We start from the raw sequence: 19938 nt of genomic DNA, 5'->3' as shown, positions 1-19938 counted from the left end.
TTGCAGGAAATGGGCGAAGCACCGATGACACCATTGTGTACTGAGCCGGACATAAACCTTTTGCAGGCATGCAGAGAAGGGCATACAATAAGAGCACCATTTATAGAGACCAGATGTTAATGGGAGCAAGACCAACTCTTGGGCCCAACTCTTGAGACAGTGACTAAAGTTTGCCTTTGCAGGAGAGTCCAAAAATAATGTTGTACAGCTGTTGGCACGGATCAAGGCAACTAAACAAACAGCATGGAAGAGCAAACCTCGCTGCAACGTAGGTTAGCACTCCCGATGATTACGATTAGAGCGAAGCAGGGACATTGCATTGATCGCCTAGCATGGATCATTGTTCGATACGCGCCAGCTACAATGCTCTGCCGTCACATTTTGAAAAAATCGTGGATGTTACACATCTAGAACTTTGACCACGCATGCAAGCAGTTAAACCTTCTAGGACCCCTGTAACCCCCTAACCCCCGTAACCCCCGCAAAAAAAAGATGATAAATAGAGCCGCTAGAGACGTTCACTTTGACCATGTATGCAGGCAGAAAAACCTGCCACTCACCTGCGCTCACACATCCAAAGAACTGCTCCCTTCCTACAGAGAAACAGACCGCCGATCGCAAGCTACGCTATCATGCCACCTTAAAGGTCCCATTTGTGAACCCTTCGACCCACATCATGGTTGATGTGGAGAGAGACCCCACGTATGATATGTATTATGTGTGCACCAGTGATGAATGCCCCTACAAGTCAATCCTCATCTCGAACCCACGAGCGCACTTTCGTGAGTGCAAATTCGTCCTGTAGGACTACCAGCGAAAATATCCTTGGTTATTCGACAGTTCTTCCGATCCTTCGGGTCCTTCAGGTTCCTCACGTCGCTCCACGCGCATAGATCCAACTGGCAACACCATTGCAGACACAACAGCAACAGCAACAACAGCTTCAGCAGCAGCAGCAGCCAGTGGAGCAAACGCTAGGTATCACCCATACGTCCATCCTAGCCATCCACCGGTCACTACCGCCGCCATCCTTCCGCAAGATAACGCGCAAGTTGCGGTCCCCTCGGCTTTCAGAGAAATGATATCTGAAAACTTGACCGCCATTAGAAGCGACTGCAAGGGATGGACGAAAAGTTCATTCATTTCGCAAACGGTCTGAATGGACAAGTCAAGAGAACGGAAGCATCGGTAATAGCGACAGCCAATATGGTGAAGCATTTGGACGAGAGGGTCGTATCTTTATCAGAGCGAGTCAAGAACGTGCAGAAGACCACCAATCGGTTCTATTACAATGATAATGCAATGGCGAATATGGTCGAAGCTTTGAACGATGTGTCTTCCTCTTGCACTCAGATTCTGAGAAGCATGGGACATGATGTGCGTCCCGCCAGGAACACAGAGATCTCAGCTTCCAGTCCGCCAGTTTTTCGCACATCATCACAGGGTAAGCACACAGCGCCAGCCGTAATAGATCTCTTCAACATCCTACCTGCATTTTCGACATCTTCTAACGCTATTGTACTATTGTTGTAATATTAGATGAAGGAGCACCATTCGCCGTACCATGTTTATCAAGCGTTAGCTCGGTTTACTGTGCCTGCACTCGAGACACTCCTTCCCCGTCCATCGACTCTCAGATGCTGCCGGCTGACAGCGACGAGGGACATGAAATTAAGGCCACCATCATTGAGAACACCATGGGTGAGGTGGCGGACCAAGACCAGCAAGACCATTAGGAGGCCGAGTGTGATCATGAACAGTGATGTTGTAGGAGTGAGGGTAGTGGGGGGAAAAGAGGAGTCTAAAAACAGCAAAGAATAAAGTTGATATTCTTATGAGTTTATGAATTGACAGCTGTGCTAAGCAGTGCATGATCTCTTCCCCATGAGAATTTCCTTATTGAATAGGACAGGCCCAAAGTACTGCGCCTAAGAGTTTTTTTTTTTTTTTTTTTTTTAACAGACTCACATGAACATGAGATACATGGTCCCCGAAAGCCTTAAAGCACATTTGAGGTAATATTCTCCGTAGTCTTTTAAAGGCTTGCTATGTAGATTAGCTCAATAAATTACGCTTGCTTGGAATCATACACTGTACACGCTGATATAGTCTGGCACTTCTCATCCACACAGCTGGAACTGCACCTCTACACTCCGTCCCAACACATAAGGCACATACCGGATCTTGATGCGCTTGAGGGCTATCCATCTATACACAGCAGAACACGAGGATGGGTCGCTAAGCCCATGAAAACGCGACGCGCTATTGGGCAACGCGCATGGATTGCCAAGGAATAAAAATCAACAGAATGGGACTGTTAAACTAGGGGGGTTGTCAAATGGATTGTCCCACAATCCTGGTTGCCAAGTATGTATAATGGGTTATTCCATTTTTAAGTTCAGAAGCTCAATGCTCTACGAATAATCCGATATTGATGCATCTTTATTTTTCACTGCCGGCGCGAAACTTGTACGGGCTGGCCTTCGCTTCCTCTAAAGGTGCTCCTCGGGCGGGAAAACCGCATGGCAGAGTCGCTCCACACAGATTTCATAATTTGCCGGATTATGATCCGTGAACATCGACCTCGCGAACTGCAGCTCCCCAAACCGATCCTCCACATGGTCAAATCGCCGCATCGAAATCTTGTACGCCGTCTTTGGCACCTCTGCCAGCGCCAGTTTCTGCTTTGTTCCCGCTTCCGTTGTAGGGATCGAACTGCGTCCAAATGGTGAGCTCGGTCGGAACCCGTTCGCCAATGAAGCCGCCGCGGCACCAGCTGCCGAAACCGCCGCGGCACCAGCTGCCGAAACCGCCGCAGAAGCCGAGAAAGACTTGCCCAGCGGCACCGAACTCGCTCCTCCTCCTGTCCCTGCTGATGACTGCGATGCCACCGACGTCGCAGCCGAAGCCATCATCGCCAGCGTCGACGACACCTCCCCTACAACCGTCGTCGCGGTCGATTCCAACAGATACACCGGTGAGGGCGGATACAACTTATCGGAACCCATATCCGCGCGCATCGTCTTGATCAGCGACCACGACCAGTCCTGGTCCTCGGCCTCCTGAAGCTGCCACCGATCGTACTCCGAATACATAGGCATGCTCTGCGACCGCTTCGGGGTTTCTGGGAGATGATCCTTCTTGGGCGGAGACGGGGGCGGTGTCGGCCCTGCGGAGGATGTGTACGTAGTCGATTCGACCTTGGACGCGGCTTCCTGTCGCTCAGCGTTTGGCTTATTTGACGACGCACCGATGATCAGTCGCTTCACAATGTCTTCGACCACTTGTCCTTCCTCATGCAACGTCGTCGCCACGTTCTTGAAATCCTTCAAAAGTCCCAAGCTCAGGGTCGGCACAAGGTCATATTGATGGACGACGGTCGTGATCAGTCCCTGACAATACTTTGACAAGGGGAGCGACATCACACAAGGCGGTCCATAGGCGTAGCAATGAATCGGTCGTCCAGCAGACAATGCCGATCCCGGTGAGGTGACAAACGGAGTCGTGATCTCTGGGTAAATAATACGTTTTCTGGGACGTTGACCTCCATGCGCCTTTGCCGTAATTGGCTTATCCTCGTCCTCATCGCTCGATCCCTCCTCTTCCTCGACGTAAGCCTCAAACTCCTCGCTCTTCATCGACCAGAGCAACGACAGAATCGCCGCCACACCACCACCAAGGGAATGTCCACACAGCACCAGACCATAATCCGGATAATCCTCCAGCGCCTTCTTGATCGTCCTGAAAACCTTCGACGTCTCCAGCGAGAGCAGTCTTGCGGAAGCATACATCCCCGAGTGAACCTTATACTTTGGTGGAGCGTAATGCTCCCCACGCTTGCCGTTGGACTGGAGTGTTGGCAGGACCAGGTCATCATAGTGTGCACAGAGATCCGTCAGCACATCTGACAGGCCAAGCGTCCCGCGACAGGTCAGCACCACACACTGGGCGCCGTGGTCGAGGTTAATGTAATGTACAAGCGAGTGCATCTTCGGTGCATGGAAGCTGCCCTTCGTGCCCGGATCCGTGAAAGACGAGAGCAGGATGGAGTCCAATGGCGTTGATGTATGGGTCGCAAACGCATGATGGTTCGGGTGATCTCCATAGGGTGAGTAGACTGCATCGCCAATGGTTCCAATGCCGAGGATCCTCATAAAGTTGTGTCCATAACTCGCTGATGCATATCTCATGAACCGCTGGATGTTGCGAACGAGATGATCCCTCGGAAAATTCGCCGGGTTTGGTTCCGCTGGTTCCTTCGGCGGTGGTGGTGGTCGCAAGTCCTCATGGTCGTCATCATCGCTAATCTTCACACCCTTCGTCGTCGGTGTCGCGGCCACGTTCTGGCTCGGCAAAGAGTTATCCGAACCGCTTCGGGATTCATCCATCTCTGTGATCGTCAACCGGGGTCCAGTGGAACCATCCAAGCTCCTGCGTTCGGTGCTGTTCTTTCCAAAAGTCGATGACTGTTTCGTCATCTTTGAGAAGAAGGACCGCCCAAACTTCTTGCTCGAGATTCCGTTTTTGAGTCCAAACGCAGAGGGTCCAAGAAGCTTATTGCCATTCTTTTTCTCCAGGGGCACGTCGTACGAAAGCATCGCGCTCATCTCCGTGGACGACATCGTTTCCGAAGACTTCTCGACCTCGATCCAGTCCGTGTCGTCCTCGGACCAATCCATTGAATTCCTAGCTTCACTCGTCCTGATCTCGCGTTCTTGTGACCTTGTCAAAATCGTACCATCGGTCTCTCCGCCCACATGCACAGTCTGGTTCTTCTTGAACTTTTTGGTCACAGTCGAAAACATGAGCCGGAGATTATTGTTGGCCTGACGGCTGCCCTCCACGGCGAGGGATTCAGAGGGACCGGTGGTGTCGGATGGAGTCGATGAGCCGTGTCGGGTAGAGGAGCCGTTGACTGAGCCGTGAGGGTTAGCGACGATGGAGGTGGTCGCATACTGCGTAAGAGTGGTCGCGACCGAGGCAATGGACGACACAGAGCCTCTCCTGGACCGAGCGGTGATCGCCATCGACGAGCTGGTTCCCCTTGTGCTGGATGCAGTTTCAATCGATGTTGGGTAATGGTGCTGCTGCTGCCTCTGCAGTGGCGAAGAAGACGAATCTCTATCATGTTGCTGGATCGGTGGCAATGGCTTCCCGAGCTTTGACAAGTCCGCGCCTGGTCTGACAAATGTCTGTGTCGTCGTAGTCGTCAACGTAGTCGTGGTCGTCACCTGAAGAATATCAGCACTCAACACCTTCTCAATCTGCGTCGTCGTCATATCCTGGGTAACATCATCCGGATCCGTAACAAGCGCATTCGAGAGATTCTTCAGAAGCTCTCCAGAATCATCCTCGTCTTCACCATCACCCTGGTGTGTGCTTCCGATTGTCGCCAGTTGTGTCGGTTCAATATCCGTAATCTTCTTTGGTTTTGCAAGGACGACACCTTCGTAGACAAGCATGGCCCGGATGGTCTTTTGAGTGCGTTTATGGGTTGCGGCCTGAAGACATGCAAAGACGGTGATGGCTTTTGTGATGGAGGCCAGGACGGCCATCTTCCCTGCTTGGGTGATGGCAAACTCCTGGTCTTCGTAGACTTCCTTCTTGACGAGACCTACGACTGCAGCAAGGGCTTTTGATGTTTCCGTCGAGCCAAATAGACCATCCACCACCCGTACCGATTCCTCTGCAGTCTATTATGGCGTAAACATATTTGAATGGGTCGATATGTTAGTAATGTCACCCAGGTGATGTAAAAAGCACATGCTGAGAGCATTATAAATCCCTAGGGGATCCTTCCCCAATCCACCTTTCCCCTCCCCCCACAAGTTAAGATAAATTATAAAAAAGTATATTGCCCGCATGGTTAAAGTGATTAGTGTCAAGAGTCGCGTTCTAATTCCACATCTGCATCCTAGGGAAATCATATGTCGACACGCATCCTCCTACTTCCTCAATCCGCTCACACGGATGGTCATTCTGACGGTTTGTTTTTGTTTATCGTGCGTATCCTCCTTCAAAATACATTTCCCGCCCCCGCCCCCCTCTTTGTCTGCTGTTGTCTCGTGCCGTCATCCCATGAAAATGACAAGGACATGCAGGAAGCATTAGTGCCCATGCCGTTGCACATGCATTTGTTGATGGGCATTTTACACATAGCCCACCGCAGCACAAACAAGCTCAGTGGGTTGCCCAAACCTTGTCCCTGAAAATCGCCTTCAGTTACTCCGTCTCTCTTAGCACTAAAGACAGACGGATGAAAAGCACGAGAAAGAATGAAAAAAAAAGTAGTGGAGTAGGCGGATAGCTGAATCCACAATGGCCTAGTGTTTCCAGCCCCCTATTTTACTCCCATCCTTTTTTTTTTATCTTCTTCTGTTGCTCCTGAGTCACATTTCCATCATTCATACAATGCACGCAAGGAACTAATGAAAGGAGGGCGTTGTTGAGGAAAAGCCGCCCCACACAGGCGCATAGGTTGTGGGTTGTTGTCCATTTGATGTACATGGTTGTGTGTGAATTAGATGCGTTATCTAGACAAGTCGTGCTTATTGAATGATGGCATGCTCGCTTCATTCTATTACCCAGACCAATGTATCCCATCTATTGAAGATCCCCCAACAAAAAAAAAAAAAAAAAACAACAACAACAATACTATAGTCATTTCCCTTTCAGGATCTCTTTCTGTTATAGTGGGATGCGAAGAAGGACGCGACAAAGAAAAAAAAAAAACTTACGCGAATACCGGCTGTCAAGGTATTGGAGACGAGCTGAAGACCGGAGATGGTGAACAATTCTGCTAGAGTAAACGAATGATGGATAACATAGACGCCCAACGATGTGTATTTGTCCAACAGCATCGTAAACGCATCGCTATTCCGCGATTGATCGCAAAGTAAAAAAAAAAAGTCAGCAAAATAGTATGGAGGAAGGGCAGATGGAGAGGGGGTGTCAGCGGATGAGTTGATGTGGCACCAGCAGAATTTATTTCCGAGGAGACGTACTTTGGCCCTGCAGATCCCTTGAGGACGTTCAGAATCTTTGCGGTCGATACTGCAGCGAGCAGTGATCTACGACTGATGCCAAGAGTGGCACTTGTACCATGCTGCAGTGTCTCCAACAGCGCCTGAATGATTTTTTTGAAGCCGGAGTAATGGAAGAAAGTGTCCGTTAGTTTAGTGAAATTTGTATTCCCGCTCAGGTAAGCTGCTGCAGGGTCTGAGTCGATACCCAGGTACCAGATACGAAGACGGAAGATGGAGAGCGCGAGTGATTCCTGAAAGGGTTACTCATATCTCAGACTCAGTACTTTGGCCCTGCTTTGCCCTGAATATCTATTTGATGGGTTCTAAACACTTGCCTCGACTATGATGGCGGCTGTCCGGAGGGAGACTCTTGCGCCCAGGCTCACAGTCGAGATCATTGTGGCTATGGACTGGGGCAAAAACGGTGCAGAAACCTCCATTGTGAGTGCCGAGAGAGGGTGCAGAGGGGGAGAGAGAAGGGCGGCGGGAAGAGGTGGGGTTGGTAAAGGTGTTCCAAAAAAAAATCAAAGGTGTGCCTTTTCGTTGGGGTACAGACAAAAAGAAGCGAGACAAGGAAGTGCGAGTGTTCAGTCCAAGATGGATTTAAAAGGAGAGGGATCAAGATGATGAGAAGAGTGTCGAATGCAGAGTGGAGATGCAGCTGTTGAATGAGAAGGAGAAGGAGAAAGAGAGAGGAAGAGAGTTAGAGTGACAAAGTGGGAGAGAGAGGGACGAGAAAGAGAGAGAAAGAGAGAGAAAGAGAGAAAGAAGGAGGGAGGGCCACCGATGAAGAGCTGAGTGGTTGGAAGATAGACTAGTCCACGACCATAGACTATAACCAGCCAGGGGATCGCTTTTTTTTCTTCTTTTTGTAACACCTTGAATGGGCACTGGGATCGCTTCCCCATGCAGTGCAACAAAACACGCCATTGCGGATAACAGCTAGGCTATGACTTCAGCATTAGGGTAGTCCAGTGGTGTCTAGTGGACAAAGAGGCAGCTGGTGCATGTTTGCACCAAAAGAGAATCCAATCAGTCGATCGCACTCTCGTCTCCCCGCCCGCGTGCGGAAGCGCGAGTGTGTAAGTAAGCAAGTGGGCGGAAAGGGTCTTTGCTTGAAATCACACGGCCACGTATCATAAAATCCACTCCATACGTGACTCTCTTTTATCTTTCGCTTCTTTCTTGCCCTGCCCTGCCCTGCCCCCTCATTCCTTCTCATCGTCATTCGTCATTACCACCCCACGCTCCGCAATCCCAATCAACCTTGCCCTTTGACACACACCCCATCTCTCCAACACCAACACCGGCACCCATGGCCGATTTTCTCTCTGTAAGCCGCCTCTTCCGCACTCCGTCTTTGCCTTCGTAAATGTTGTCTTGGCATTCGCAAACTCACCTTATCTATTTCCTCTTTTTGACTAGCGCGCAGTCGAGATGGTGCGGCGAGCAACTGAGGAAGACACCAAGGGGAACATGGAAGAAGCCCTATTATTGTATCAAACTGCCTTTGAATACTTTCTCACCGCACTCAAATGTACGCTCAAACCATGTCTCAGTACCTCTTTCCTTCTGTGTGCAGCATATTACTACGTATATATCATCTTTGACCACTAGTTAACCTAACCCACAAATAGACGAAAAGAACGAGCGCGTGAGGGACACGGTTCGGAAAAAGCTCGTCGAGTACATGGCCAGGGCCGAAAAGATCAAGATGCACTTGGCCAAGCTGGAGGAAAAGCCTAAAAAGAAGGCCATGGCCGCATCCTCCAACATCATTCATGGACGAGGCAACAAGTATGTCATTTTCTCTTTTTAATCGTATTTGTGCTTGCTGTATTCCCTATATCTCACCACCACGTACTACATTCAACTTTCCATTATATTGCATAGGAAAAAGGACAGTGACGATTCGGATGATGAGGATGCGGATACAAAGAAATTAAAGGACGCATTGACATCCGCCATCTTGACGGAGAAACCGAACGTCAAGTGGTCCGATGTCGCAGGACTTGATGCCGCAAAGGAATCACTAAAGGAGGCTGTCATCCTTCCTATTAAATTTCCTCACTTGTTCACAGGTGAGTGCATCAGCCAACCAACAACTCTCGTCAAACAGGATATTGCACGTACTTGACTTTAGCACGAATATATGTCGTCTATAAGGATGCTAAACGATCCAAATTTCTTTTCTGCGTTGGTCAATAGGAAATCGTGTGCCATGGAAGGGTATCTTGCTGTATGGACCACCGGGAACAGGAAAATCGTTTCTGGCCAAGGCAGTTGCAACAGAGGCCAATTCGACCTTCTTTTCTATCTCTTCATCGGATCTCGTCTCAAAATGGATGGGAGAATCAGAGAGGTACACCAGAACCCATTCGCGATCAAACGGGCATTCGATATTTTATACCACAAATATGCATCTAACATTATATGTGTTCATTTCCCAATTAGGCTGGTGAAGCAATTGTTCCAGATGGCCCGAAAGAGCAAGCCCGCGATTATTTTTATCGACGAAGTAGATTCACTGTGCGGATCGCGTGGCGAAGGAGACAGCGAGGCATCGCGTCGTGTCAAGACAGAGATTTTGGTGCAGATGAACGGTGTTGGCAACGATATGGATGGCGTCCTCGTCCTTGGCGCCACCAATATCCCATGGCAGCTGGATGCTGCCATCCGAAGACGGTAGGTGTTTCTTGAAGGCATATATTATCCCAATGGGTGTTTTCATATCGATATGAACAATTTGTCTGATCGGTTTTATTTTTCTAATTCTTGTTAGATTTGAGAAGAGGATTTATATTCCGCTGCCGGATGCGCATGCGAGAGCAAAGATGTTTGAGCTGAATGTCGGCAAGACGCCCTGTGCGATTACATCGCAGGATTATAAGTACCTCGGACAAATCACAGAAGGGTATGGAGCTCCTAACAGGACCTAACAGGGCATAAAGAGCATTATGTCTCAGTAGTTCATGGGAATACGGACGAGTGTCAGGATTTGACCTCCCTACCGCAATATCATTTATTGAATAGATACTCTGGATCGGATATTACAATTGCTGTGCGAGATGCACTGATGATGCCAATCCGTAAAGTGCAGGCGAGCACACATTTCAAGTGGGTTGATGCGCCTTCACGTGCGGACCCTGGAAAGATGACGAAGCATCTGACGCCGTGTTCGCCTGGTGACCCTTCGGCGTTGGAAATGAGCTGGGAGCAAGTCGAGAGCGATCAGTTGCTGGAACCAACGTTGGGGATGCAGGATTTTTTGAGGGCGGTGAAGTCTGTAAGGCCGACTGTCAGTGCGGATGATATTGTCGAGCACACAAAGTTCACGCTCGAATTTGGAAGCGAGGGATAAACCGGAAGTGAGGGATAAACCATGGGCGTGGTCGAGTCAAGTTCAAGGGCTATCGTAGTCGTCATTAAAGTTTTCCTCACTTTCTCTCTTCGGTAGTTGGAGAAAATGGGATTTTATTTCTGGCAGTGAAAACCAGCATTGACCTAATTATATATATAATGCTTTTTGAAGGATGGTTGGCTAATCGCTAATCAATGCCTAAAATAGAGGATGGTACCGAGGGGCGGTAGATTCAGGGACCAGTAACGCTTTCAACAAGCAAGACAGTATGGCTGATGTGCTAGAGCTTGTGCGTCTGGCAGTCTAGCTATCTCTTCCCACTCATTTTTACGAGATACTGGTCTGCATCTAGGCGATTTTTGAAAGACCTTACGGAGATCACAGTATTCATGAGCTCACGGTCAACTTCAGTAACCTTAGGTTTTCGCCTATTTTCTTATTCTCAAGAGACGATGGACTTGAAGACCGCACGCGGCCTTGTAATGCGTTGTGCGGAACTGGAATATATATAGTCGTCTACGCGTAAGTTGCGCTTTCCGTCCAAGTGGTTGTACTTGGGAGTGCGGTGTCATCTTTCAATCAGGTTGCTGGTGTCGCTAGTTCGATGGCTCTATTCCAAAAAATGCGACATAGCCACGTTAATAAATGAGAGCATCGTCATGAAAGTGGATAGCAATCTTCCGAGGTGCCCATATTTCGACACAGGAATGCCCATCTCGGCATAATTCTGTCATCGATCTATTTCTTCTCTGCGTATCTGATAAAGACGGCGAATGTCGAGAAGCGCTCTTTGAACTAGCTCCACAGCTCAAGAAACTCATCTTCGGTACTCACTCTTTTTAGTTGTTATAGGAACAGACGCATCTCGTTTTCGACTTCCATCTAACATCGCATCGAAAGAACAGGAATACTGAGTTAGCACAGAAAGAGACTCGAGAGGACGACATCCCAGGCCTCCTTGGGGCACTAGGGACCAATAGAACTCAGCTCATAACCCTAGACATGGTCTCCAGGGATTATTACAACGCCAATATCCTCTTGCTAGAGTGTGCCAGCAACTTCGGCATTATCAAATATTTGGATAACGATGGTAGTGTTCACTGAAAAGATGCCAGCTGTCTGTGTTACTTGTGCGGGCTTATTCTAACCATTATTTTATTATTTAAATGCTGCATCGATGCTGCAGCAGTATCTGTCTCACAATCTGGTCACTGGCAAGGGCGTAGAAGCGGAACGCTTGATGCTTCGTTAAGAGGGTTTGCAGACTGAGCCGCCAGTCCAGTCCTTGATAGCGCCCACGTACCAGAATCTTCGTTCCAATTTCGATCGTCTTCAAGACCAGTATACCGAGAATCAGAAGGTGCTGCGAGATGAGCGTCCAACGAAGAAAAGGCGCAGGTCATTAGTGCTCTGTCATTAAATGCTGGACCATACTTGCCTACATATTTCGACAAAATGCAAAGATGACTGTGGGGCCGACGCGAATGGCGAAGGACGGGAGGGATGATATGGAAGGTCAAGACGGTGTTCAAATCAATTCCTTGGTATGCTATTGCGATATCTCTATTTAGGCAATCTCCTTATCAAAACGCAAATCGGCCAGTGCACGCAACGGTTCATCGATCGAGCACAGGACCTAGTCTTGCTAGACAAAGAGAATGGAGTTGCATTAAGGACATACCCAGGATCACCATTGGTACGAGCCGTTGTCTCACAGCTCTCAACAGAGCTCAAGCGAATCTACAGAAACGGAACTTTGGAGCTCTATAACAAGGTAAAGAATTTTATCGACTTTAGTCACCTTTGGAGTTTAACAGCACTAATCTCGCTCTTGCCAGATGGGCGCAGCATCGAGACTCGAAGCGACATCTCGACGATCGAAAATTTTATCTACTAGAGCCAAATCAGCAAGAACCCCCGCAGGCTAGTCCTCGTAACGCCCATTAGCCAGCGTATCTTTTGGAAGAGTGAGGGTGCTCAAGAAATAACTCAGAGGGCTAATTGGAACAACGAGTTATGATCCTGCGCTTGCAGACGCAGAGTCTTGACTGACCGAGTAAAGACCAGGGTCCCACGCTACAAGGCTGCTCACAGCTGTAGGAAGAGGCGAATGCAAACGGCATCAGTCAGGAAGCTCGAATGACGCAAGGCAACAGTGATGTTTATGAGCGAAATGCAACAGCATCTTACGTTCACTCGGCAAAATAACTTTGATCAAAGGACCTACAACAAACACTGCTATCACCTACGGGGGGGTCCTTTCGGCCTGGTGGGCTCCGACTTCATGTGCTCGATTACAAGTTGAGGGAGCTATAGTAAGTTTAATGCCGGCGGTTCTTGAGAACGTCTTGCCACGTCGAATTACGTTCATCATCGGACATGGATTACTATACGACCGAGGCTCGAAACGTTGACAAGACGAAGATCTTTGGAGGTGTAAGCCAGTGTGAATCGAGATCCTCGGTCCCAATACCGGTCATGCATGTGTACTAGGGGCGTGTTGTTGCCTAAGGAGGGTCGACATGAGCAAGACGACGATATCATCATGAGGAACCATACGATGATACTATTCAGCCCTCAGTCCCCGTCACTTATCACAATTTGGCTATCAAACAGGTGGTACACCGGCCAACCTTCAAATACCGACGTTGATTGGAAGAGCACAAACGAATGGACCTAGTCGGGGCAACAGAATCTATCAGCGACATCGTGCCCAGGCGAAAAGACCAGATAATAATGACGAGCCCAGGGACGACAAGAACGAAGGATTCGACTATACTGCATTGCCCCCTAACAACTGGGAGCCCCATTGTGACTTCATGAATCACAAATTTATGTCGTCGAACCATGGGATCACGTCCTCCTCTCTTCACGTCCTCCCCTTTGTCATGGCAGTTACATTCTTCGCAGTCGATCCCCAAAAAGTCGATGGCAGCGAGCTATCCCTTGCACCCGAGCCTTCCTCCTCTTCTTCACCGTCCAGCTTCATCATAATATGGCGTTTGATCGTTTGTCAGGACACCACAACTCCCGAAGGACTCTACCTCCCGCTCGACAGCACACTTCTCGTTGATGCCCTCTCGACCCTCTTCCCCCAGCTATCAACGAACTATATCGCAGGCCCGGACCTTGCGACCCTCACATCCTGTCTCGCCCGGACCGATACATTCACCTTATTCCTTGCCACAGAAACTACGTCCCGCCTTCTCCTCGATACCCCTTCTTCTTCTTCTTCGGATACCGTAGTGCCAAAGATATCCCTCAAGATCGAGAGCATCGTCGGGTGCTTGACCCTAATTACCCTGAAGCTGCTTATGAACTCTCGTGCGCATATCGAGGATCTCGTTGTCTCGAATGCCTGTCGTGGAAAGGGTGTCGGCCGTGGGTTAATGAAGCGGGCACTCAAAGATGCTGCGGGGACGCATGGATGTATGATGGTTGATCTCACGAGTAAACCAGACCGTGTTCAGGCTAGAGCCTTGTATGAGTCCTTGGGATTCCAGATCAGAGACACAGGTGCCTTTCGGTACTATGCCCCTGCCACTACTACTACTACTACTACTACTACTACTCAGAGCTGACAATAAAGCCAATCAGCACGTTCTACGTTTTTTTATATTTATTTGTATCAACGTGTGACCCAGAGAAAAAGAGAAAATGTCGGTTAACGATATAGTTCGGGTTCTAATGAAGCCGGGAAAGCTCTTCGACGAGCTTGGTGATCTCCTCCACTGGGACCTTGATCGGCTCACCGTCCTCGGGCCCTTCAAGAACATCATTGATCTCGTCCTGGCTCAAATCCAGGAACAGCTCTATCAAATCCCCGTCCACAAAATTCGTCGACGGCAGTGTCCTCGCATCGCTTCTGAACTGCCTCCATCTAATTTTTCATACATTTCACAAAGCAACATATCATAACGATTAGTTCATGATCCAAAATATTAATAAAAGCAATAAGAATAGATGTAATAAGCATAACTTACGAGGCATGATCGAGTCCGCCGACGCCCTTGATTACTTTCGACATGTTGCTTTCTAGACGACGGAGTAGCTCGTATTTCTCCGGTGTCAGCGTCGCAACAACGCCAATCGCTCCGCTGACGGTCGCAAACAACAGTTTCGGGACCGCAGGCGCATCACCCTCTTGGTTCGTCATCACCAAAGAACCTAAACAATTAAACATGAGCCAACATCCTTGTCAGGATATGGATGTTGCTAATCGCACCGCACATCATAAACCAAAACTCGAGTAAAACTCACCATGCTTGAACCGGTTGATCTGGTCCCCAAGATGCCATCCTCCAGACCATTGCAAACGCTTCGCCTCATCCTCGTTTGTTGTCTCTGTGTTCTTCACCAGCGTAAAGATACTCGACGCATTATTCGCCGCAATAAACGTCTCATCATCAATCGCCTCCAGCGCCGTCAGCATATCCATGCATCGATCCCTCGCAATCTCCACAATGTTATTGTCCGTGTACCGCAGAAGCGTCATGCTCCGGATCAGATCGCCCGCCACAATGAACTCTCCATGGATCGCCAACGACAGGATCATAATAAATCCGCGATGAGAACACTCCTGTTTGAGCAAGGAATCCGTCGTCAGCTTCTCAGACGGATTCCATGAATAAAGGCACAATCGCTCATTGATCCCGCATAGCAGCTTTCCCTGAAATTCTTTGATCGACATCACCCCTCCCTTGACTTCCAGTTCGGTTACCAGCTTGAGCTGACTGTTCTCCGAAACCTCCAGAATCAAGATACGACCCTTGCTAGGAACTCCTTCAGAGACAGAATCTGCAGTTCCAACCGCAATGTAGCTCGTTGAGCCTCCAGCAAATGTCACAGCCGCAATACACTGAGGCGCCTCGTCCCTCTGCAGCTCATATGAATGCAGCATATCAAAGGTCTGGTCGTCATGGAGTCGCACAAACCCAACCTCTTCCTCATCACATGTCACGACTCTGGAACTACCCACCGCCTCAGGTTCCTCATTCATGATCCGGATCGAAAGCACTCCAAAGCACTTCCTCGAGGCTAGATATGCGATCCGTCGTGGGCTCTCGTGGATCGGGAACGTTTGGACATGCAGCTCCTGGAACTCATCAATGCTCCCGATCCGCAGGACTCCCTCCTCGTCCGATCCAACAATTGCTAACGCGTTTGGAAACACCTCACAGTTGAATGACGCGACTGTGGCAACCTGCTTCAGGTTAACATTTGAGTACAACAGCTTGCGATTGGAGCTGTAAATCACTGTCGGTCGGTCACTGCAGGCAAATACATGGCTCGATGCCCCTCCTGTTCCATTTCCGCCCTGGTTAGGCGAGATATGACGCAACATGATCGGTTGCGTGCCAAGCGAAATGCGTTTTGGAGTCGGGAGCGTGCTCAAAGCGGCATCCAAAATAAACGTCAGAAGCTGCCCGTCACCTAGATCCATTGGAAATCAACCAGTCAACAGAAGGTCTACAGCAGCTTCAGCAGAGATAGAGGAATACCGAGTTTAATGCTTACCGAGCCCCGCCAGGAGATATGGTACGCCTTCAAATCTTGAAAAGAGCAATGAGCGAGGAAGAATCTCGCCAGGCAGATCATGACTAGAGAGAATCTCCATCGTAGGTAGGCGAACCAGGATAACCTTGATATCCGTCCACAATCCCACTGCACAAACCTGAGAAGTATGGGGGTTAGCAGAATCGATGGAGGTCACATCGACACAAGCAATCTCGTTCTCAAACGTCCTGCGGCTATGATAATGAAAGAGCGAATCAAATTGTCTTAGTACCTGTAGACACAGAGCATCCTTCAGCCAGCCTTCGCATCATAAAAAGCAGTCCAAAGGTACCTACCCAACTTCGTGAATGGCCTCCGATCCGACGTCCAAGTAAACAAGTGTCTTGCCGCCGACCGCTACCAAGCACTGGGTTCCATTCATGGATGCCATAGAGACAACTTGTCCGTTTGGCGGATTCCATTCAGAGATCAAGCCAGTCTGGATATGTCGTGACGGCGCGATCAGACGAACGGACTCTGGAGTGACTTGAAGGATCAGGTTTGCCTGAACATTGCCACTCAACAAGGTTTGCGACTCGTTCAGGAATCCCTCCATCTCTTCCTGCACCATTTCTGCATCTGGGGTAACACGAACCACTCGCGTTGAGTTTAGGAAGCTCATGACAAGTGTATCTTCCGATGTCGCCTCTAAACCTTCCTTCAACGACCAGAGACCCTTGATTCCCGGAAGTTCCAGTACTGCGCGGTCATTGATACCGACGCCGTTTCGAACAATCCGTAGGGAGCCATCCTTAAATGCTCCTGAGCATGCCACAATTTGACCCTATTCGGATTTAGCAAAGTTGACAAAGATGTCGATTAAGCGCCTGCAAAATTCAGCAAGAAAAATATTAAAGAAGCGGACGTCAATAAGAGTGATTTGCCTACCTGGCCTTGGCCTTCCAGGTCGACGACATCAAAATCAGCAACGGGTGCAATGTTGGTAAACGTCTCCATGATTTCCAAATATTCGCCATTCTGATCCGCTTCCGTGTGCAGCAAGACTAGCTGCGAATCGCCCAAGTGCGATCCTACAAAGACATGGTCGTTGTCGAGATAGACGATTGCCTCAGGGATGGATGTTGTACCCAGGCATTCAAACTTGAGGTCCACCACTTGGAAGGGGCGGCTCGAGTGTGAGGAAGAGGACCCGGACGAATTGTTTAAGATCAGCACCAGGATGTAAAGCATGCCCTTATGGTCACCAAGGAGGTAACGGATTCCTTGGTCATCCACGCGGTTATGGCATTGCATGATCGTCGCATTGATAGTGATTGAGTGAGGAGCAGCAAGCTGTGCAGGGTTGAAGTATGAAATCGAGTACTCGCCGACCACAAGGAATCCGCCTTAGGGTTGGAGAGTCCAGATCAATAGAGACAAGGTAGCTAGTTAGAAAGAGATTGGTCTTCAAAGAACATATCATGAATAAGAAAGCGAAAGTTGAAATAATTCGCTTACCAATAGGCGATGGTACTGCGATGCAGGCCCTTGCTCCACTTAGACCGCTTTGAATCCATCCCGTCTCGGATTTTTCATTCGTTTTCAGATCAAACTCATATGTCTTGACGTGCCGAACCTCCTTCTTATCTTGGTACAGTACTGCAAGAGTCGGGCGTTGGACGCCATCTAAAAAGACCATCGACATGATTGTGACTTCCTCGATCGGCAAGTTATAGTGCTCCAAAAAGGTCTTGTCCGCAGCCTTTGCATTCGATCGGAAAGAGTGTGCTGTGCTATTGCGAGCTGAGGACGACTGTTGTTGCGGCTGGCCATTGGGTCCTGACTGGGTAGGTGTACTGGGATTGACAGTGATGCACTTTAACAGCCCTTGGTAGAGATGGCAGCAAACGAGAGACGAAGTCGGGTCAATGATCACGATCTGGCCAGCCTCAGAGGGTCTGGAGTGGCGATCATTGAGATCTGTAAGCGAGTCCGAGACGATGTTGAACTGCGGAGTGCCGGCGCTTATTTCTCCCGCTCCCTCAGCAGACAACAGTCGTAGCGATAGAGTCAACATTTGATAGTGCGTCGTCGTCACCAAAAGCATGTCCGTCGTATGTCCCTACATATAAATCATTCGGCGCAGGGAGTAGAGACAAGCACAAGTCAGAGAGACGCTATTAAAGCACGTCGTTCTTTCCAGGTGATCAGTTTGGCATTGAAAAAAGAGGGTTATGGGAGCATTCATGCGATGTATTGGACTGGATTACATACTTGAGGTCGAAAAGGCTCGAGGCAGGCGATTTCGCCATAAAGCCCAAACTCCTTAACCAGCTTGAGTCCATCACGTCCGATAATATACACTTCGATCCGCGTCCCTTTTCTAAAAAGGCGTAGCGATCGCAAAAAATTGCATTGGTGGCCGTAAGCGGTAAGTTCTTTGGAGCCTTTACTTCAAGGATGGCCTCAGGAAGAAGGTAGAATGCGCGCTCAGTTTCAGTTGTCCCCTTACCCAAGAATGAGGTTTAGATCTTCTGGACCGGTGAAGTTGCCCTTAATCGCCTGGAAGACTGCGCTCGACTTTCGAGCTGTGAAGACGATATTCATGGGTTACTGTCGGTCGAATGCGCAAGTGAACAAGGTGTATGTGAGGGGAGTGGTTTAGTGTTTTTGTTTTAAGAAAGTATGACAAAGGCGCAGTTTAGGAGTTTAGTGCTTCTTTGTTGAAGGGGAGTAATGAGGATGAAAGGACGAGAAGGCGAGAGGATAGACCACGACGAGAGATCTAGTTAATGCTAAATGTGGAAGCAGAGCTGTACGCACGAAGGAATGAATGGATTGACAGAGCGACGAGGAGTGAACGCTCCTTTTGTCGCGCTTTCTCAAAAACAGTCTTGATATCCAAATCAGCTGACTGAGCGTAGAATGCGGACGCGTTTCTCCTCCATTGGCGACGCGACAAAGTGAAAAGCGCTGAACAACAGAAGATTGCTTGCGAATGCATTCATTGTGCATATAATAGTTTTATTGAATTGGACGATAAAGCAGGAACCATCTGGCATAAAGGCAAGCAAGATGCTGACAAAGGGCCTAGTAAGCAAGCGGAAATTCCTATATGCCTGATGTGATCTGATATGGTTGTTGCACAAATGCATGGCACACACGTTGTTTTCGCTTTTTGCCTTTTATTTTTCCCAAGACAAATCCATCTGTGAATACATCGAACGGCGTCTCCTCAGAACTCTGTATAGAGTATGCATCATTGGAATATCGATATTATTAAGCATTGGGCCGGAAGAGCGAATGCGGATGTTGTATACATGTCCATTGACGTGGCAATCCAAGTAGGTGTGGATGGCTTCTCGTCACAAAGGACCTTCTTTTTGCTCGATCTCCTCTTTGTGCTGGATGCTGCTGGATTATATTTAGAGCATAACCTTTGTCCCAGGAGACATTAGGATCACTACTGTCATCCATAAACATACAGTAACATGCTGAAGATTAAGCATTGCAACCCAAACCGGTCGTTTCTGACTTTTTTCGCTGCTCCTACCGCACGATTGAAAACGCTCTGACCTCCGAGAACATCTGTGGACTCTTGGTCCGGAATGGGAGCCTGAATCGGGTTTACTCTTAACCAATGCAGTTATATGCAACCGAAGTGGTTGGTGCTCACATTTGCATTTGCGTGTTTTGCGTTTGCGTTACATAAAAGTGCGCCATGTCGGCCAATGACGCCTCCCTGACGTTGTGCAATCGAGCCCTCCAGAAGAAGGGAGAGGCCAAAGGGTACAAGCAGGGACGGGGCAGGGAGATGGATAGAGAAATAATTAAGGATCTGGAAGCACTAGTCTAGGTATGAGTAGCCAGGCACAGAGTCAAGGAATTTGATTGTTATTGTTTATTTCGTTTGTTTGTTTGAAAAACTAAACAATCCTTATTCTGATCTCTCCTTAGTCCAGATGTTTCCTTGCGCTGTATCCGGGTATGCCCTTGCTGGAGTATCAGCGATGATGTGCGTGATGGCTGAAAAGTGGGAATTAAGCGACAGCGGTT

At 48.8% G+C, this 19938-nt stretch overlaps 5 protein-coding genes across 5 annotated transcripts; 3 read left to right on the top strand and 2 right to left on the bottom strand.

Annotated features, from left to right (window-relative positions):
* Positions 1–1122: 1122 nt before the first annotated feature.
* BC939DRAFT_508707 (uncharacterized protein) lies at positions 1123–1736 on the top strand (the record flags this gene model as incomplete). The annotated part of the gene is made up of 2 exons (XM_051561037.1): positions 1123–1444; positions 1540–1736. 2 exons carry the CDS (start codon positions 1123–1125, stop codon positions 1734–1736), a joined length of 519 nt encoding a protein of 172 aa, XP_051406101.1.
* Positions 1737–2396: 660 nt separating this feature from the next.
* On the bottom strand, positions 2397–7833 carry BC939DRAFT_470685 (uncharacterized protein). The gene is made up of 4 exons (XM_051558142.1): positions 7361–7833; positions 7005–7126; positions 6738–6873; positions 2397–5693 (listed from the first exon to the last, which is right to left on the bottom strand). Exons 1-4 carry the CDS (start codon positions 7463–7465, stop codon positions 2493–2495), a joined length of 3564 nt encoding a protein of 1187 aa, XP_051406100.1. The 5' UTR covers positions 7466–7833; the 3' UTR covers positions 2397–2492.
* Positions 7834–8340: 507 nt separating this feature from the next.
* On the top strand, positions 8341–10386 carry BC939DRAFT_508705 (vacuolar protein sorting-associated protein 4; the record flags this gene model as incomplete). Its single annotated transcript, XM_051561036.1, has 8 exons — positions 8341–8358; positions 8451–8562; positions 8663–8822; positions 8919–9106; positions 9234–9387; positions 9480–9710; positions 9808–9939; positions 10059–10386. 8 exons carry the CDS (start codon positions 8341–8343, stop codon positions 10384–10386), a joined length of 1323 nt encoding a protein of 440 aa, XP_051406099.1.
* Positions 10387–11388: 1002 nt separating this feature from the next.
* On the top strand, positions 11389–13967 carry BC939DRAFT_508704 (uncharacterized protein; the record flags this gene model as incomplete). Its single annotated transcript, XM_051561035.1, has 4 exons — positions 11389–11476; positions 11958–12160; positions 12284–12353; positions 13003–13967. 4 exons carry the CDS (start codon positions 11389–11391, stop codon positions 13965–13967), a joined length of 1326 nt encoding a protein of 441 aa, XP_051406098.1.
* A 26-nt stretch (positions 13968–13993) lies between these two features.
* Positions 13994–18722, bottom strand: BC939DRAFT_470669 (mono-functional DNA-alkylating methyl methanesulfonate N-term-domain-containing protein). Its single transcript, XM_051558141.1, has 9 exons — positions 18395–18722; positions 18157–18265; positions 17401–18004; positions 16831–17288; positions 16239–16726; positions 15904–16136; positions 14647–15819; positions 14370–14553; positions 13994–14266 (listed from the first exon to the last, which is right to left on the bottom strand). The coding sequence occupies exons 1-9, from the start codon at positions 18487–18489 to the stop codon at positions 14071–14073; spliced, it is 3540 nt and encodes a 1179-aa protein (XP_051406097.1). The 5' UTR covers positions 18490–18722; the 3' UTR covers positions 13994–14070.
* Between the last annotated feature and the right edge of the window lie 1216 nt (positions 18723–19938).

Source organism: Gamsiella multidivaricata, assembly GCF_025024155.1.
Source record: "Gamsiella multidivaricata strain RSA 2152 chromosome Unknown BC939scaffold_147, whole genome shotgun sequence".
NCBI classification, from domain to species: domain Eukaryota; kingdom Fungi; phylum Mortierellomycota; class Mortierellomycetes; order Mortierellales; family Mortierellaceae; genus Gamsiella; species Gamsiella multidivaricata.
The sequence above is the reverse complement of the archived record's forward strand: the minus strand, read 5'-3'. Positions and strand labels throughout refer to the sequence as shown.

What these genes read in the sequence shown, in the direction of transcription:
- BC939DRAFT_470685 (XM_051558142.1), bottom strand. Translation starts at nt 7,465, where the DNA reads ATGGAGGTTTCTGCACCGTTTTTGCCCCAGTCCATAGCCACAATGATC. An exon ending in AAGGGATCTGCAGGGCCAAA is followed by an intron (nt 6,874 to 7,004) that starts GTACGTCTCCTC and finishes ATCGCGGAATAG; the next exon opens with CGATGCGTTTACGATGCTGT. An exon ending in CCTTGACAGCCGGTATTCGC is followed by an intron (nt 5,694 to 6,737) that starts GTAAGTTTTTTT and finishes ACGCCATAATAG; the next exon opens with ACTGCAGAGGAATCGGTACG.
- BC939DRAFT_470669 (XM_051558141.1), bottom strand. Translation starts at nt 18,489, where the DNA reads ATGAATATCGTCTTCACAGCTCGAAAGTCGAGCGCAGTCTTCCAGGCG. An exon ending in GATCTAAACCTCATTCTTGG is followed by an intron (nt 18,266 to 18,394) that starts GTAAGGGGACAA and finishes ACGCCTTTTTAG; the next exon opens with AAAAGGGACGCGGATCGAAG. An exon ending in GATCAACCGGTTCAAGCATG is followed by an intron (nt 14,554 to 14,646) that starts GTGAGTTTTACT and finishes TTAATTGTTTAG; the next exon opens with GTTCTTTGGTGATGACGAAC.